Source organism: Podarcis cretensis, assembly GCF_951804945.1.
Source record: "Podarcis cretensis genome assembly, chromosome: 6".
Taxonomy (NCBI): Eukaryota; Metazoa; Chordata; class Lepidosauria; order Squamata; family Lacertidae; genus Podarcis; species Podarcis cretensis.
The window spans coordinates 4608238-4628399 of NC_137175.1; the positions used below are offsets into that span (position 1 = coordinate 4608238).

General features: G+C 47.3%; 1 protein-coding gene across 2 annotated transcripts in view; it reads left to right on the top strand.

The window, feature by feature from the left end:
* Positions 1–20162, top strand: part of RSPO4 (R-spondin 4) — a 35283-nt gene that overhangs the window by 10684 nt on the left and 4437 nt on the right. For both annotated transcript variants that reach the window (XM_079979998.1, XM_079979997.1), the window contains exons 3-5: positions 16811–16999; positions 18311–18454; positions 19825–20010. In XM_079979998.1, coding sequence (XP_079836124.1) covers positions 16811–16999; positions 18311–18454; positions 19825–20010 — 519 coding nt within the window. The remainder of the gene's footprint in view (positions 1–16810; positions 17000–18310; positions 18455–19824; positions 20011–20162) is intronic.

The window sequence follows — 20162 nt, forward strand, 5'->3', positions numbered from 1 at the left end:
TTAGAGCTGGATCAGGGAGCTGATTTTTCATAACCTATATATAAATTCTGCGATCTGCTGAAGTGCGGAAAGTATGTCCATCACCAGAGCAACAAATCGATACAATCTGAACTTGGACTTTGAGCAAGATTTGGTATGAAAAAGGGGGATAGCATGAAGGCTCAGATCCAGCTTCTCATCTGGACTGTGTGGCTTGATTTGCTTTCCTTCCGTCAGAGAAATTACTGAAACTATAAGAACTATGGAGTGAAAATTGAAATGCGTGTGAGAAGGGCTGAGCAAGTGGAGGCTGGAATCTGAAGGCTGTGTTTGCACGGAAAGTATGAGGGAAGGACAAAGAAAAATGATAGCCGGACCTTGTTATTATATTTTTTTCAAGGAATCCGGGGACACTTTTTTTGGGGGGGGGGGTTCATGCTTTATTTTAGCAAAGGGTTGCCCAGAGTTCTGGACCCACCTCGGAGGTGACACCTGGGGCAGCCACACCCACAGCACCCACCTTGCTCCGTCTCTGGTCTGTAGCTTGCCCTTGCAGTGGAAAGAGAGGAAGAGAAAAAACCAAATATGTTGAAATTTTCCCATCATTCCCCAAATTAATTTTGAGCCCCGTTAACCAGCTAGAATCATGATGTTTAGTTGCAGCCTCCTTTCTTGTAACTTGAAGCCATGGGTTCGAGTCCTACCTTCTGGAGGAGAAAACAACTCGCTCCATCCTCCATGTGACAGCTCTTGAGATATTTGAAGATGGCTCTAATAATAATAATAATAATAATAATAATAATAAATTTTATTTATACCCCGCCCTCCCTGGCCAGAGCTGGGCTCAGGGCGGCTAACACCAGTAAAATTACAGTAAAAACATAATAGGAAAAAAACAAATTTAAAATACAGGTTAAAATGCAATTTAAAATGCAGTCTCATTTTAAAAGTAGCTCATAGATCAAAACCAGAAGGGGAGGGAAACATAAGGGTCGGGCTGAGTCCAAACCAAAGGCCAGGCGGAACAGCTCTGTCTTGTAGGCCCTGCGGAAAGATGTCAAGTCCTGCAGGGCCCTGGTCTCTTGTGACAGAGCGTTCCACCAAGTCGGGGCCAGTACCGAAAAGGCCCTGGCCCTAGTTGAGACCAATCTAAGCACCTTGCGAACTGGGACCTCCAAAGTGTTGTCATTTGTGGACCTTAAGGTCCTCTGGGGGGGCATACCATATCTCCTCTCAGTCTCCTCTTTTTTAGGCTAACCATACCCAGCTCCCTCAACCGTTCCTCATAAGGCTTGGCTTCCAGACCCTTGATCGTCTTGGTTGCCCTCTTCTGCACACCTTCCAGCTTCTCAACATCCTTCTTAAATTGTGCCGCCCAGAACTGGACACAGTATTCCAGGTGGGGTCTGAACGAGACAGAATAGAGTGGTACTATTACTTCCCTTGGCCTGGACAATTTGGTTGATGCAACCTAAAATAATAATAATAATAATAATAATAATAATAATAATAATAATAATAATAATATCTTTATTGTCATTGCCCCCTCTCAGGGACAACGAAAATTACTTGGCTGCTCCATCCACCCAGGTAGGGCACTCCACACAAAATCAGAACAACTATAAAAACACTAATTAAAACAATACAGTATAATACAGCAAGGAAGATTAGATGACTTTCAAAGTCCAGGTTTCCCATTCAGGGCCGAGATCGCTCTGGAGAAGAAGCTGTTCTTGAGACGGCTCGTTCTTGTCTTCATCGTCCTGTATCTCCGTCCCGACGGCAGGAGCTCGAAGAGACAGTGACCAGGATGCGATGGATCTTTTACTATATCCAGTGCCTTCCTATGGCACCTTGTGGCATAAAATAGCATCAAATAGAGGTTCGTTCACTTGCATGGAGGATAAGGCCTCTAATTCCACTGTAGAGCTGCTGCACTTAGATCCTGCTTGCACCTGGTGGGCCACTGTGAGAACAGCAATCAGCTGAGCTAAATGGGCCTGATCCAGCTGTGCTTTTCTTGTTTGGGAGCGGGCAGTCAAATCACAAAGCTGCAGCTTTTTCTCTGACATGCTACATTTCTACATGCAATGATTCTGAGGGGTTTGGTGTGTGCATGGGGGGGGGGGCACATGTAGACAGTGCATCCTCCACCCCATAGACTGAGGATTGGACACAAGAAAGAAGTTAATACTGAGAATCTGTGGAACTCACTGACACAAGATGTGGCTTTGCTGGCTTTAGAAGTGGAATTAGATTATTTCAGGGAAGAGGAGATTTCTCTCCATGGCTAAATTAGCCATGATAACCACATGGAAACTCCAGAACATCAAACCTATAAAATCCAGCAGTGGATAGCAGGGCTGTTGCCTACTCACTTCCTACTTTGCAGCTGTCCACTCTTGGAAATAGGATACTGGGCCTATAAGGACTCCTGACCTGATTCTGTATGGTTCTCCTTGTGTTTGTAGAACTAGGCATGCACACGAACGTGCATGGACAAACTGCTTATTTCACTTTCTCTCGCTTTCTAATCCTGGATTTAGTTCTCCCCATATCTGCAACAATTCGCAATTCTTCTTCAAGAAAATCATTTGTTTAAAAAAGCAAGCAATGTTATTTTCTCTAATCAATGCCTTTTGTGCAGACTTCCCAATAACGTCGGCATTTTCGTACACATCGTTAGGTCGGGGAAGGGCGTAAAATTCAGAAAAATTTAAATTCTGCAGGGTGTTTCAGCTCATGGCTGGTTTGAGAAGTGTGAATTAGTTATTATGCCTTTAAAACACAAATTTGCATTTTTACCCATACTCACTGATATCCCTTTCTTTGTCTGGAAACAAACTATGATGGGTTTGCTGCCCTCAAGTCACACTTTCTCATGAGGATATGAGACCGGCCATCTGCAGGTGATTGCAAGAGGGAGATTTCAAATGGTTCTGGCAGAAGGATAATTTTGAGGCTGAAGGACATGGCAACGAATGCAGCAGCCACACCTGTGATGCCTGGGCCTTGGGCTGGGGTGGGAACGTGCGCCAGGCTCATGCGTCAGTCTGAGAGACATTGCAGGTGGCGCTCCCGTAACATGTGTACTTTCAATGCGTAGATGTGAGCCCTTTCTGAACACCTATGTTCTTCCGTAGCTCAGTTGTACAGCAACAGTTTGGCGTGCAGAAGATTCCTGGCTCAGTCACCAAAATCCGCAGCAGCACAGTTAAACTATGGAACTCCTTCCCACTTGAAGCAGTGATGGATTCCAACTACTGACTTTGAAAAGGATTGAGCAAATTCGTGGAGATGGAGGAGGCTATCAATGGCTATCCTAGCTCCCTTCGGTTTTCTCTTTGCCAGGCTAAACATGCCCAGCTTCCTCAACCGCTCCTCATAAGGCTTGGTTTCCAGACCCTTGATCATCTTGGTTGCCCTCCTCTACACACATTCCAGCTTGTCAACATCCTTCTTAAATTATGGCGCCCAGAACTCGCCACAGTATTCCAGGTGACCAAGACAGAATAGAGTGGGACTATGACCTCCCTTAAGGGATGCTGGTGCTGTGGGTTAAACCACTGAGCCTAGGACTTGCCGATCAGAAGGTCGGCGGTTCGAATCCCCGCGACAAGGTGAGCTCCCGTTGCTCGGTCCCTGCTCCTGCCAACCTAGCAGTTTGAAAGCATGTCAAAGTGCAAGTAGATAAATAGGTACTGCTCCGGCGGGAAGGTAAACTGCATTTCCATGTGCTGCTCTGGTTTCGCCAGAAGCGGCTTAGTCATGCTGGCCACATGACCTGGAAGCTGTACGCCGGCTCCCTTGGCCAGTAAAGCGAGATGAGCGCCGCAGCCCCAGAGTCGGTCACGACTGGACTTAATGGTCAGGGGTCCCTTTACCTTTATGACTTCCCTTGATCTGGACACTAGACTTCTGTTGATGCAGCCTAGAATAGCATTAGCCTTTTTCACCGCTGCATCACACTGTTGACTCATGTTCAGCTTGTGGTCTACCAAGACCCCTAGATCCTTTCCACATGTACTGCTAGTAAGCCAGGTGTTCCCCATCTTATATTTGTGCATCTGGTTCTTCTTGCCGAAATGCAGAACCTTAAATTTGAAATTCATTTTGTTAAGGTCATTTTGAATCCCGATTCTCTCTTCTGCGACATTGGCTACCCCTGCCAGTTTGGTGTCATCTGCATCCCCTCAATTCCTTCATCCAAGTCGTTCACTCTCTTTTCTTCAAAGAAGTGGGGTCACTTTTAGAGGAATTACTTAAGAGTTTAGACCTCATGCAGGTTCGTGGCTCCACGCAGTGTAGTAGTATTAGTAGTAGTAGTAGTAATAATAATAATAATTTTTATTTATATACCCTGCCCTCCCTGGCCATAGCCGGGCTCAGGGTGGCTAACCCCAATAAAATCACAGTAAAAACATAATAGGGGGGAAAAAGAGGGGGGGGAACCCAATTTAAAATACAGGAAAAAATGCAATTTAAAATGCAGTCGTATTTTAAAAGTAGCCCATGGATCAAAACTGTAAGGGGAGGGAAACATAAGGGTCAGACTGAGTAAAAACCAAAGGCCAGGCGGTACAGCTCTGTCTTGCAGGCCCTGCGGAAAGATGTCAAGTCCCGCAGGGCCCTGGTCTCTTGTGGCAGAGTGTTCCACCAAGTTGGGGCCAGTTCTGAAAAGGCCCTGGCCTTAGTTGAAACCATTCTAACCACCTTGCAACCTGGGACCTCCAAAATGTTGTCATTTGGGGACCTTAAGGTTCTCTGCGGGGCATACCAGGAGAGGCGGTCCCATAGGTACATGTGTGTAGGATCTTTCCAACATTACCTAGTAACCCATTATTTGATACCCAATTAACTCACTCAAGCATCGACACCATTAGGGCTATCATTAGACTTGCAGAAGAACACCCAGCTGAAAACATTGAAACCAAATGCAGAAAAGAAGGCCATAGTTGAGTGGGGGAACATCTGTTCTGCATGCAGAACGTAGGAGCCAAGTCCATGGGGCTGTGTGGGCTTCAGCCCCCACAATAAAATATTGGAGGGGCTGGGCCCCCCAAAGTTTATGGGCATTCCCATTCAACTGGTGTGTGTGCACTGTGTCATGTGATCAATTATGCAGGCGGGGCTTACCTGGGTCCCCCCCAAAATTATTCAAGTTTGCACCCCAGGAGCAGAAGGTTCCAGATTCAGTCCCTATCATCTTCTGGTAGGCTGGAAATGTCCCCTGCCTGGAAAGCTGGAGAGCCCCTGTCCCTCCCAATAGCAAGCTAGGTGCTTGAGAATATGGAGAGGCAGTGTGGTATACTGGTTAGAGCACTGGACTAGCACATGGAAAAGACCAGGGTTCAAATCCCCACTCAGCCATGAAATTCAGCGGGTCCCCTTGGGCCACTCAGTCTCTGCGTAGCCTACCTCAAAAGGCTGTTGTGAGGATTTAATGGGGAGGAGGAAAACTGTGTTGACCACCTAGAGGTCCTTGATGGAAACGGTGGGATATAAATGTAGAAAATGAATAAATTGAATGAATGGATAAAAATGAACTTTTGTGATCTTCTGTAATCAACACAGAAAGGTAAAGGTGTCAGCAAATGCAGCCAATTTCTGCATTTCTGAAGATTTAATTTGAATTGCTGTACTCTAGCTCTGCATTGTTGGAAACAATCTTTTATTGATTACAAAAAGCAAACGAGGCTTTGAATGGAATAACTATCTACCAGGACAGACGTGTTCTGAAATTCTTACCGCTTGGTCAGAATCCTCCAGGGTGTTAGACAGGGGCAGCAGTTCATATGCTGTGTCAAAAGAGACAACCGTCATGAGATCAAGTTTTGAGTGGGAAAGCACATTCTGTTCCCCCCAGAATGCAAGTTCACCTGTATCCTAAACCCCACTGACCTGGGGTTGATAGGCCTTGCTTCTGAGTAGACATGGTTAAGATGTGCTGCCATCCTGCAGGTTCTGATGCAATCTTGGAGCTATTTTGAAATCTACAAGTAGCTAGAGCAGTCGTTCCGCCACCCCCTGGATTCCATAAACTCACCCCTATTAAAAATAGCAATTTGCCCGACCCATTAGGGAAGATGATAACCCAATAAAATTCAAAACAGTAACGGTCAATTGCATCTTTGTTCAGAATCCAATGAAAACAATTTAATGATTCAACAAAACCGATGCACTTGATGCCATCTTTTCAAAGTCTGATAGTCATTTACACTTCCGCATTCCCCCTGCCGCACCTTTACCTCTTGGCGCCCCCCCCCCAGGTAATCCTACGACCCCCAGGGGGCGCTCCTACCTACTTTGGGAATCACAGGGCTAGATTATCGAAAGCCCAACCAGGGGGATTCTCAACCCATCATAGCCAAAAGCAGTTGGCTGGGGGCACAAGTGAGATGATGCCACTCACTCTCCTTTTGAACAGTGAGCATCAGTTTTGGTTTTGGAGAGAGGGAGGGGCGAGGCACGCAGAGGTAGGTGCGGCAGCAGGATTGGTTCTGCTGCCGTGCTTGCACCATGCCTCACCCTACGCCCCATCTCAGGAACCAGCATCACCCCTTGCCCCACTAATAATAATAATAATAATAATAATAATAATAATAATAATAATAATTTATTTATACCCTGCGCTTCCCAGTTCAAAAACCGGACTCAGGGCGGCTAACAACAAATTTAAAACACTTTAAAACAATTATAAAAGCAGCATAAAATACAGTATAAAAACATGAATAACAATAAAAATCAAAAATCAATAAAATAATCCCCAGGGCTAGCTGGCTGAATTGGTCCTACTTGGGCCAGCAAGGAGGCCAGGGGAGAATTAGCTGTGGGTCTCAGAGCGGGTGATCTTCATAAAAGGGGAGGGGGAGGGAAGAGAAGGGAAATAAAAGATCAGGCAAAATTCAAATTAATGGCCAGGTGGAACAGCTCTGTCTTACAGGCCTGATGGAAGGAGGTTAAATCCTGCAGGGCCCTAGTCTCATGGGACAGAGCATCCCACCAGGTCGGAGCCATCACCTCAGTGACCACTTCTGATCGTAGGCAGCACTAAGGGGATTCGTTTTATTAAGGAATTGAAACAGAGAAACATACGGAGGCTCCTGAAATACTGTGCTTTTCCGTGTATAAGACAAGGTTTCTTTGTTAAAAAATTATGTTAAAAATTGGTACCTTGGGTTACAGATGCTTCAGGTTACAGACTCCGCTAACCCAGAAATAGTACCTCAGGTTAAGAACTTTGCTTCAGGATGAGAACAGAAATCGTGCTCCGGTGGCGCGGCAGCAGCGGGAGGCCCCATTAGCTAAAGTGGTACCTCGGGTTAAGAACAGTTTCAGGTTAAGAACGGACTTCTGGAACAAAATAAGTACTTAACCCGAGGTACCACTGTACATGGGTAGTGTATAAGGGTGATATGGGAATGGTTGCTGCAGCGAGCCGGAGATTGTCAGTGGCTATTTGGTGTGTTATTGGTGGCTGAGGCAAAGGCTGGTGTTGATTTGCTGTCGCTGCGGCACTAGGGCGGGCAATTGGTGGCTCTCCTGCTGGCGCTGGGACAGACGATAGGTGGCCTTTGTAATGTGTGAGTGGCAGCATAGGTCCGGCGGGTGAGCGATTTTCGGCAAACCCCCCCCCCCAAAAAGCTCAACAGCTCAGGGCAATCCCCCCCCCGCATTTTCTTAATTTTGCATCCCACAAAATCGGAGGTGTCTTATACACAGGGGTGTGTTATACACTGGAAAATATGGTATATTCCACTATAGCAAGCCATGTGGACCAGAGCCTTGCATTCTTGTGGGCTCTGAGCTTCAGAGGTTGATATCTGCCTTCATTTGTCTAAATATGGGCCCTGGCTTTTTAATCTAACCGGAAAAGGCTTTGTGCGTGCTCTGGTTACGTGATTCATCAGGCTGGCCAAAGGGGTGAGTCATTTTATTAGATCAAGCCCTCCATCAAAGGAGCAGTAGCAGGGAAGTGTGTGGATAGTCATGGTATGAATTGCACCTCAAAGGCGAAGGCACAGACTGGTTAAGAAACAGCAGGAAATGGACTCACACACTCCTTCTCTTCTATGTGCCAATTTCATGCCACAAAGAGAAGCCAGTAGACTTTTGTTCTCACTCTTTAAAAACCCACAGTTCCCTGCGACACCTGAACTCAGAGACCTGGGATCGATCTACAGTGAGGACAAAGCCTGCTGAAACTACAGTTATATCAAGCCACAGTTCCCTGGGTTTGGACGTTATGGGGAACTGCGGTTTGTTTAAAACAGGAAGTGGGTGCTTGCAGTTTCCTCCTCCAGTGTGCAAAAAAGGAAGAGAAAGGATGGGGGCAGAGTCAAACATGAAGTTCATTGATGTACAGGGAAAGTATAGTTTCATATTTGATCTGAATTAGGCCCAGACATTTTATTTCCACCAAAAACTCAGTTTCAGCTTCATGAAGGGAAATACATTGCAACATTGGTAATTCCTGTAAAACTACTTTTTTCTTTTTCTTTTCACACTAAGGGCCCAGAAAAGAAGGAAATGGAGGTATGTTTTTAAAAGAGAAGCTGAAAGAAAACTAGATCAAATCAAACATGACATGATGTCACAGAGAGATCCTTTGAGACGGAGCCTGAAAAAGTGACGCAGCCAGCATTTGACAAATGCAAACCATAATGTCTTATGACTCCCAGGGAGGAGAGGATTCTGACCTCTCTTGGTAGCAGCAGCCATGTCAAATAATAAAAGGTAAAGGGACCCCTGACCATTAGGTCCAGTCGTGACCGGCTCTGGGGTTGTGGCGCTCATCTCGCTTTACTGGCCAAGGGAGCCGGCGTACAGCTTCCGGGTCATGTGGCCAGCATGACTAAGCCACTTCTGGCGAACCAGAGCAGCGCACGGAAACGCCGTTTACCTTCCCACCGGAGCGGTACCTATTTATCTGCTTGCACGTTCAACGTGCTTTCGAACTGCTAGGTTGGCAGGAGCAGGGACCGAGCAACGGGATCTCACCCCGTCGCGGGGATTCGAACAGCCGACCTTCTGATCAGCAAGCCCTAGGCCCTGTGGTTTAACCCACAGCGCCACCCACATCCCATGTCAAATAATACCCATGTCACAAAGGAGCTTGCCAGGGTTGGGATGCAGCCATTGTCGAAGCTGGGCTGCTTTTGCAAAGGACATTTAAAAGTTGCTGTCTAGTCCAGCTTGCCTTGGGCCACAGCTTAGCAAGAGAGTGCCTGGCCCACATATGGATGATCCCAGGTTATTTCTGGTACCTCCAGTTAAAAGGGGTCTCTGGTAGCAAGGCAGGGAAACTCCTCACCTTGAGAACTTGAAGATGCACCGGCAAAGTAGACAGTTCTGGACTAGGTGCATTTGTGGTCTGACTGGGTACAGAACAGCTTCCTCTGTTTGTGGGATAGGTTTCCTTCTGGAATCGCTAACCCCCACTTCCTCTAACCCAGTGCCCACAAAACTAGGCAATCCATTATTGACACAGGGCAAACAGAGAGCCAGTGTGGTGTAGTGGTTAAGAGCGGTGGACTCGTAATCTGGTGAATCGTGTTTGATTCCCTGCTCCTCCACATGCAGCTGCTGGGTGACCTTGGGCCAGTCACACTTCTCTGAAGTCTCTCAGCCTCACTCACCTCACAGAGTGTTTGTTGTGGGGGAGGAAGGGAAAAGGAGATTGTTAGCCGCTTTGAGACTCCTTCGGGTAGTGATAAAGCAGGATATCAAATCCAAACTACTCTTCTTCTTCTTCTTCTTCTTCTTCTTCTTCTTCTTCTTCTTCTTCTTCTTCTTGGAGCACAAGACTCTTAAACTCAGGGTTGTGGGTGTCAGGAGCTCAGCCTACACTTGAGTAGGACCCTGGCAGAGACACATGCCCAACTGGCATGTTCTTTCCCTCCTGGTCGATCGTTCGGGAGCTTCAAAAGCTTTCTTCAGCCCAGACATCACAGCGACATGCCAACAGACATCGGCACACTTAGGGATTTGCAGAGTTTGCGCATCATGCGTGACAGACCTCAGCAACTCATCATGTTGGCTAATCTACTTTATTTACATATAAACACACGTGGAGCACTGCAACATGGCTCCCTCTCTTTCTAGCATCAGACAGCAAAGACAAAGAACAAAGGACAATAGTCCCACTTCACAGAACACAGTAGCACAAACATCCTGTCTCCGTCACTTCCCTCTTTGTGGGGTCAAAATATACACCGTCATGTGATAGACAACAATGCCATGACTGCAATCACGGAGCAGGAATTCTAACAGTGGGTTCGAGTCCTGTATTGGGTAAAATCAATTCTATGATTCTATGATGGTAGGAGATGCCCTGCTTATGAATCTCACGAGGAATCATATAGGGAAAGGTGGGAGGAAGTGGGTATGTTTAGCCTAGAGGAGGGAAGATTGAGAGGTGGCAATAATATCACTCTCCGTCTCTCTCCACATACCTGAAGGGCTGACCCACTGAAGGGGGGAAAGGCTGCTCTCCGCTGCCTCCCAGGGGACAGGACTAGATCGAAGGTGCTTACATTGCAGAAGGATAGAGTTCGGTTGAGCATTAGTGGAAACGTCCTGACAATGGAACCAATTCCTGGTGGGCTCTTCAAGCAGAATCCAGAGGAGCGTCTGTGGGAGATGCGCAAAGTCTAGATTTTCTTCATTGAGCAGGGGGGTAGCACACTATATGGCTTGCAAGGTCCCTTCCAACCTTCAGGTTCTATTGATTCATCTTCAGATCGCAGAGATATTGCCTTATTTTGCTCTCTGCCCCCAAGGTCCCTTCCAGCTCTCCAATTCTACGATTCCACAAGAGGTGTGAGCTTGTTTTTGCTGGGCGATCTCATTTAGATGAGGTCTGATTTGAGACAAACAAATTCTCGTCTCCTCATCGGCACAAAGAAGCCTTTCCCTTTTCCGATCTTTCATATTCGCCAGAGTTGAAAATCCCTGTTCCCAACAAGTTTGTGGTGAACTGCAGAATAGCCAGTGCTCTTGAAGTGAGAGGCGCAGATACTGTTCGTAGTTGTGTGTCCAAAAAAGATTTATTTTGATACTGTGCTACACTGAAAGGTTTAGATGTTTCTTTGATGGTTCCTGAATCTTCCTGCCGCACTCGCCATCCTCTCATCGCACCCTTTGAGAACCACTGCTCAGTTCTTATTGCGTCTACTTAAAGCTGGGCTTCTTATTGACACACTGAAGCTTGCTGGACTGATCAATCTGGAGGGGGAAAAGACCACTGAAATGAGGGAGGCTGGAACGTGTGGAAGATGCTGGCATTAGAAAACACCAGGAAATATTAGGAGGAACATTTTGACAGTAAAAACTGTTCAGCAGGGGAACGGTCTCCCTCAGAAGACTCTCCTTCCTTGGAAGTTTTTATTTTATTTTAAATTATTTTTATTCAATTTCCATACAAGATTTAAACATACATTTTCAATATTGTCACAGATACATGATCCTTCAGCTCATCTGCGAATCTTCCGTTTTCTAATCTTCTATCCGCAATTCTAAATTTAACATTGCCTTTTGATTTGATTTAAACCTATTCCCTTATTCCCTTTTTTACAGTGTTTCTAATATTGTTTCTTCACAAAGCTTCCTGTAAACCCACCAAAGTTATTTGTGCATCACATATGTTTTTCATATAGTCCACAGATTTACTCCAGTCCTTGGTAAACTTGTGATCTCGTCGGTTTCGGACCCTTCCTGTTAATTTATCTAGTTCTGCGTAGTCCATTCCTTGGAAGTTTTTAAGCAGAAGTTGGATGGTCAGGGATTCTGTAGTTGCGATTCCTGCACTTCAGGGGGGTGGAATAGATGATCCTTGGGATCCCTTCTACAGTTCTATTATTCCAGAAGCGCAGTGGTGATAATGGTGGAGTTAGTAAGAGCAGCCCAACGAGGACAGGGTGTGAGACATCTCCATGCAGAAACGAAAGCTGCAGATTTGGGGGGAACATTTAGATATTTTGTTTGTTGTAGTATTATTCTTTTAACCACATTGGCTGTGGGCATGGGAGCACGATTTGCATGTTCTGTTCCAGGCGCCAAAATGTCTTGGAATTAGGGATGAGTGGAATGGAACGGTTCCATTCCATAATTGTTCTGGGATCCTGGCTCTCTGTCGGTTCTCCTCTGCTCAAATTCAAGTCAGAAACAATGGATGTCAGGATGGAACAATTGCCATCACTATTATTATTTTTTGTTAGTAAGCTTAAATACAAATTTCCATTTCACAATTGCACTATTTGGGGGACTGGTCAGGGTGACTGAAGAAACGCAGGTTTTGAAGATGAGCCTACAACAATCTCTGAGCAGGATGAAAACCGTTCTCGGTCCTTCTTAATCCCTCAGATGGTGAGCATGATAGTCCCCAAATCACAAAAACCGCTGCCCCCTCCTCTATATCTTACCCTCCTGGTAGCAGCACAGGCTCTCTCCATTCTGTGCCGCAATCTGAGAAAGGACCCCCTTGGCCCATGCAAAATCTAGATGCATATTCCCCATCAACACCATACAGCTGGGACTGTGCAGTATGGGGACCACCAAGTCTGCCCATTGGTCTTGCGGGGGCATTTTGGCCAAGTCCTCCCCACCTTCTCCTACCCCTGGTGTAATATATGTGGACTGGGTTTTGCAAGTACCAAGGATCAGTTGACAGGGAGCATTTGCAAAGCGCTTTGCCTCCAGCGGCATAGTCTGATTTCAAACCACATTGGGCCAAAGCAGGTCACCTTGGGTCAGGTGAATGACAGGTGGGAAGCCCCTCCCTCCTGTCAGACTGGATTCATGGGGGTTCCCAAACCTAGCCGCCCAGAGTGGCTGGGGAAACCCAGCCAGATGGGCGGGGTACAAATAATAAATTATTATTATTATTATTATTATTATTATTATTATTATTATTGCTCCAAAAGATGCTTGTCTTATCCAAATCTTGGAACTGGAAGTGGGTACAGGTTCATTGCATCACCTTAATTGCATCTCTTGGCCAGACAGGGGAATGGGCACAATTCTAGTTTCCTTTAAAGGACTGCATACTGTTGGGTAGGGATAAAGGGCAAGGATAAAATATAAAATACTTACAGACGCGAAAGATAGAGGTGGGTTTGCCCTCCCAGACCTTAAGTTGTATTATGAATCTGCCTGTTTGGTATGGATCAGGGACTGGATGAGGTTGGAAAAGCAAGAGGCATTAGAATTAGAAGGACACGATAACAGATTTGGCTGGCATGCATATTTATGGTATGGGAAAGGAAGGTTCACAGAAGTTTTATAACCCTATAATTAGGAAATCATTAATGAGAGTATGGGAGAGATACAAAGACCTGCTGGAACAAAAGACTCCTTGGTGGCTTTCACCACATGAAGGATTACTCCTCAAACCACTTGGAAATGCATTCCGTTTACATTCTAATGTGAATCTGCCTGACTTGCTCTTCTGGAACTAGGAAGCAGATGAAAAAAATGGCTCTCTTTGAAATTTGCAGTTTTCTGAATTTTGTGATGCATTTCAGAAGATTCAGAACAGACAAAGTTTCTCAAATAGTGCATGTTGTCCTATGGAACTCACTCCCACAAGAGGGAGTGCTGACCACCAGCTTGAATGACTTTACAAGAGGATTGGAAAAAATGCATGGAGGAGAGGGCTATCAGTGACTACTAGCTAGGATAAATATCAGGAAAAGTCAGTGCTATTTTTCTAGAAAAAGAGGTGCCAGAACTCACCATGAATGCCTCCCTCTTGCTCTTAGAATGGCAATGGCACCCACCTGAGAGGTGTCAGAACCGAGTTCTGGTGAGTTGTTCCTGGTAAAAAAGCCCTGGGGAAAGTGTTCACAAAAATGCATGTGTTAGTGAAAGTAACTTTTAAAAATGCATCGTATTAGGAAGAAAATTGCTAGCAAAAATGTGTTAGAATCTTCTTGAAGGCAGATGTGGAAGTGGGACGAACAGAAATCAAAGATGTGGAGAATGAGAAATTGAGAGAGGCCAAGATTCATCCATCCCTGGTGGAGTAGCTCATCTTGATAACTTGCTGGTGGCTTCTGTCAGAGAGTACAGGGATGAAGGAAGCATGGTGACAGGTGTTGTCAAAAACATGTGGAGGGCACCAGGTTGGAGGATGTGGAGTTTGCTTCGTGTGTGTAAAGCTGATTATCCCACTTCCTTCCCCCACTTCCCATATGGAACCTTCTGCATGCAAGACAGATGTCCTGCAACTCAGCTATGATCATTCCCCCAGATGACTGTAGGTGATCCTGGCCACTCTGTCTTGCTTACTAACTCAATACCACAGCTGGTTTCCTATATCTCCATGTCCATGACCAGAGAGCATTGGTGAGGTCTGTTGTGTGGGTCTCCCTGTTACCTTGTAAATAAAAATGGACACTGTCTGGGTCTGTGCATTGCAGGGGAAGATCTGCAGTGCTGAGCTCCTGTTTTTCAGGGAAGCTAGTCTGCCATTAGGGACACAGGTGGTGCAGTGGGTTAAACCACAGAGCCTAGGGCTTGCCGATCAGAAGGTCAGCGGTTCGAATCCCCGCGATGGGGTGAGCTCCCATTGTTCAGTCCCTGCTCCTGCCAACCTAGCAGTTCGAAAGCACATCAAAGTGCAAGTAGATAAATAGGTACCGCTCTGGCAGGAAGGTAAACAGCGTTTCCGTGCTCTGCTCTGGTTCACCAGAAGCGGCTTAGTCATGCTGGCCACATGACCCGGAAGCTGTATGCCGGATCCCTCGGACTATAGAACGAGATGAGTGCCGCAATCCCAGAGTCGGCCACGACTAGACCTAATGGTCAGGGGTCCCTTTACCTTTAGTCTACCATTATTGACTTTCTCATGGAGACCTGCTTCCAAGCAACCTCAGGCTTTCCTGGAACACCATTTCAAAGCCACATCTTTGGCCCAAACTTTGTTCTTTATAGTATACCATCCACGCACAGGATGCTTTACAAAAACGAAGGGACAAGTCCCTGACCCCAAAGGGCTTACACTCAAAAATCCTTGAGCTTTACAATCTCTCAGCCTGTTCCATCTGCTGCGCAGTTTTTAATGAGATTGTTTTCTTGCACGTTTTCATTGTGGATGCTTAGAATCTCAATGTTTTACTGGGCTTGTGCATTTTGACAGCTGAGGTTAATATTTTAACGTTCGTGGGATTTGCAGAGCCTTTCCTATCGGAAGAAGGGTGAGTGCCTTCACCACTTCGCTGATGGGGCACAGCCACACACGCCCTTCTGTAGATTTACTAAAGGAAAAACGCATATCAAGAAATAAATTTCAGAGAGGGGGAAAGTTAGATGCAGATGCACAAAGCATTATAACAACAACTAACATCCCTTGTGCTCTGTTCTGCTCCTCCTTTCTTCTTGCCCAAGGTGGCCCTGACCTCTACCTGCCCCTCAGAGCCAGTGGAAGTAGTCCTTGATGGCGGCAGACTCCCCTCCTCCTCACTTGCTCTCCAGCAGCTGCTATGAGCTACCCATAGGAGGAGGCCGGCAGCAGCAGCCATGGAGAGGCCACAGGATGCTCTCTCGTGGCCACTGCAGCTACAGCTGCCACTTAGGACAAGCTCATCCTTCTCCCTGAGCTCATAGGCACTGGAGCTGGCAGGGGAAATGGGGACATTCTGCATCCAGAATCAAAGCAGAAGACGGGATGGCTTTCGTAATTCCAGGACTGTCCCTGGGAATTAGGGGCACTTGGAGGGTTTGCTTCATGATCAGGGCTGGATTTAGGTTTGATGAGGCCCTAAGTTACTGAAGGTAATGGGGCCCTTTATATGTCCAGCTGCCCTTTGTCAACAACAAATGGTCGCTGTTTTTTGTATTGGATATATAGGTAAAGGTAAAGGGACACCTGACCATTAGGTCTAGTCATGGATGACTCTGGGGTTGCGGCGCTCATCTCGCTTTACTGGCCGAGGGAGCCGGCGTACAGCTTCTGGGTCATCTGGCCAGCATGACTAAGCCGCTTCTGGCGAACCAGAGCAGCACACGGAAACGCCGTTTACCTTCCCGCCGGAGCGGTCCCTATTTATCTACTTGCACTTTGACGTGCTTTCGAACTGCTAGGTGAGCAGGAGCAGGGACCAAGCAATGGGAGCTCAGCCCGTCATGGGGATTCGAACTACTGACTTCTGATCGGCAACCCCTAGGCTCTGTGGTTTAACCCACAGCGCCACCCACGTCCCATTGGATATATGTTATGTGGTAATTTATGGACCTATTAGTTATCTCAAGCCATTTGCACATGTTGCCGTGCAACCAGTCCATGCAGAATGTAGGCACCCTATATATAGAAAGAGCAAACCAGGGATATTTTAGGGAGCAGGCTAGCAGGCGGGGCCCATGACTTACATCATAGGAGCCTACACAACACAAAACACAGTTGCTGTATGTAGGTTTTATTTTATTTTATTTTATCTTGGACGCTCGGGTTGCAAACGTTATCTGTGTGGGTTGCTCGTTCGCAACCCGCGTCTGCGCAGGTTGCAATTCGGCACTTCTGCACATGCGCAAAACGTGATTTAGCACTTCTGCGCATGTGTGACCACCAAAACCTGGAAGTAACCCGTTCTGGTACTTCCAGGTTTCAGCAGTCCGCAACCTGAAAAGATGCGACCTTAAGCAGCTGTAACCCAGGGTATGAGTGTATTTTGGAAATGTACATCCAGTTTTTTTTCTTTAAATATTTTGGGGGGGCCCCAAGAGAGTGGGGCCCTAAGCTATAGCTTGTTTAGCTTATATGTAAATCCGGCACTGCTCATGTTGTCAGTAGTCCCTCTTCACTGCCTCTTTCCCATCTCTCTCTCCCTACCAGTAAGCACCACGTTGTTTGAGAACTGCACCGGGTGCGTCATGTGTTCGGAGGACAACGGCTGCATCTCCTGCCAGCAGAGGCTCTTCCTGCTCATCTGGAGGGATGGGATCCGGCAGTACGGGGCCTGCGTCCATGCCTGTCCACCGGGATACTTTGGGGTGCGAGGCCAAGAGGTCAACCGTTGCATTAGTAGGTGGCTGATTGCGCAAGCGGGTCTCTCCTATCCCAGTGGGGCTCCTTATCGCTGGCCCTTGGTTCATTCAGATGTCTGGCCTCTCTGTTCTCTGGAGGCTGCAGCTAGGGTGGGGGGTTTCAAAGCCAAACTACCTCATTTTCATTTCCCCAAATTCAGCTCTCTTTCGGAACCTGCACTCCTCTGAATTTTGCTCTGCAGTTCCCCGGACAAATAGTATTGCAAAAACGTGTTTAATAGGGGAAAGTATACAGCGGGTGGCGCTGTGGGTTAAACCACAGAGCCTAGGACTTGCCGATCAGAAGGTCGGCGGTTCAAATCCCTGCAACAGGGTGAGCTCCTGTTGCTCGGTCCCTGCTCCTGCCAACCTAGCAGTTCGAAAGCATATCAAAGTGCAAGTAGATCAATAGGTACCGCTCCGGCGGGAAGCTAAATGGCATTTCCGTGCGCTGCTCTGGTTCACCAGAACCGGCTTAGTCATGCTAGCCATATGACCTGGAAGCTGTACGCTGGCTCCCTCGTCCAATAAAGCGAGATGAGCGCTGCAACCCCAGAGTCAGCCACGACTGGACCTAATGGTCAGGGGTCCCTTTACCTTTATCTTATATAGAAAAATGCACATGTTGTTTAAACACCATACAAGAGTGCATTATAATGGGCAGAATTGTTTGCAAAACTGTGTATATTTCATGAAAAATGTGTGGGAAAGCGTATGAATTTTTTAATAATAATAATAATAATAATAATAATAATAATAATAATAATGTACAGTGGTGCCCCGCAAGACGAATGCCTTGCAAGACGAAAAACTCGCTAGACGAAAGAGTTTTCTGTTTTTTGAGGTGCTTCGCAAGACGAATTTCCCTATGGGCTTGCTTCGCAAGACGAAATGTCTTGCGAGTTCTTGCGAGTTTGTTTCCTTTTTCTTAAAGCCGCTAAGCCGCTAAGCCATTAATAGCCGCTAAGCCGCTAATAGCCGTGCTTCGCAAGATGAAAAAACCGCAAGACAAAGAGACTCGCGGAACGGATTAATTTCGTCTTGTGAGGCACCACTGTAATAGCAAACTGATAAAGTGATAAATAAGCTGAACTGAACTTACAGGCTGAAAATGCAAACCTGGAAGAACATGAAATTAGCAGATTCCTCCATCACTAGTTAGAATAATAGAATCACAGAACTGTAGAGTTGGGAGAGTCCTGTTACCTTGGGAAGCGGGTTGGAGATATCAAGGAAGAAATAAATATATGGCAAGGTGTTGCTAACCTCCTTCCCTCCCTCCCACTTTATGCTCTGTTGTCCCATACAGAGTGCAGGTCTCCCAGCTGTGACAGCTGCTTCAGCAAAGACTTCTGCATGAAATGCAAAGAGCAATTCTACCTGCACAAAGGCAAATGCTTCAGCTCGTGTCCCCAGGACACTGTGACCCAGCACAGCACTCGGGAATGCCAAGGTAAGCCAAGCAAGGAGTTGCGAAGAACCCACCCCAGGCGCTGTTAGGGATGCTTATCAGTCACTTGTCGCTCAAAGGTTCTCCAAGTGACTTGCATTAAATAAAAACGTGTACACATAAATTAGGATTGCCGTATTTCAGAAAGCGAAAATCTGGACACAAAGTTGGAGAAAAGTTGGCAAAAATCTCCAAAAATAAAATTCAGTTTCCAAGGTATTTTAAAGGCGCCTAAAGGTGTATAATGAAGGTGCCAGGTGAACTTCCCTGGGGGGAGCATTCCACAGATGGGGAGCCACTGCAGAGTAGGCCCCGCTCTCGTGTCGCCACCCTCCGCACCTCTCGAGGAGGAGGCACATGAAGGAGGGCCTCAGAAGATGATCTGAGGGTCCTGGTAGGTTCATATGGAAAGAGGCAGTCCTTGAGGTAAAGGTAAAGGTAAAGGTACCCCTGCCCGTACGGGCCAGTCTTGACAGACTCTGGGGTTGTGCGCCCATCTCACTTAAGAGGCCAGGGGCCAGCGCTGTCCGGAGACACTTCCGGGTCACGTGGCCAGCGTGACATCGCTGCTCTGGCGAGCCAGAGCCGCACACGGAAATGCCGTTTACCTTCGCGCTGGTAAGCGGTCCCTATTTATCTACTTGCACCCGGAGGTGCTTTTGAACTGCTAGGTTGGCAGGCGCTGGGACCGAGCAGCGGGAGCGCACCCCGCCGCAGGGATTCGAACCGCCGACCTTTCGATCGGCAAGTCCTAGGCGCTGAGGCTTTAACCCACAGCGCCACCTGCGTCCCGGGTCCTTGAGGTACTGTGGTCCTAAGTCGCTTAAGGCTTTATAGGTCAAAACCAGCACTTTGAATTGGGCCCTGAAACTCATTGGTAGCCAGTGTGGTGGGACCAGGATCGGTGTAATATGCTCAAACCGTCTTGCTCCGGCGAGCAACCTGGCCCACCACCAATCCCCAGACTCTAAGCCTTCTTCCCATGGGGGTTCCCCAGCTGGTTCCTCCATGTCCAACCAGTCCCTGACAGGTGGTGAACTTTAGGTGCACAGTCCACATGCAACCCCAGGATCTTCTTAACTAGCCCATGGAGTGTCTCCAGGCCATGGAAGAAAATCTGGCCCCTGGGTTCCCTGCCCCTGAAATAATCTTGGACTTAGATCAGCCTTTCTCAACCTGTGGGTCCCCGGATGTTGTTGAACTACAACTCCCATCACCGCTAGCTAGCAAGGGCAGAGCTCAGGGATGATGGGAGGTGTAGTCCAACAACATCTGAGAACCACTGACTTAGATGGAGAAAGCTCAAACCAAGCCGGCTTCCTGTTTTCTGACATGGTGGTTGTGGGTTTTTCTTCCTATCTCACCCCTGCTAGAAAAATGTGAGGTGGGTCCCTGGGGCAGCTGGAGCCCCTGCAACAACCAAGGACGGACGTGCGGCTCCAAGTGGGGCTCGACGACCCGGGTCCGCGAGGTCCTCAGGCCCAGCAAAGATGAGGCGGCCGCGTGCCAGACACTCTCTGAGTCCAGGAAGTGCCGATTGAAGAAGATCTGTCCGGGAGGTGAGGTGCAGAGGGAGGGAGGAAGGAGTAGCCCTGCTGTGAAGAGGGGGAAAATAGATTGGCACTTGCCAGTGTTTCTGAATCCCAGACAGGGTTGGGAAACCTCTCTGGTCCACAGCGGAAGTTTATCTCGCCAAGAGATCCAGTTCAGC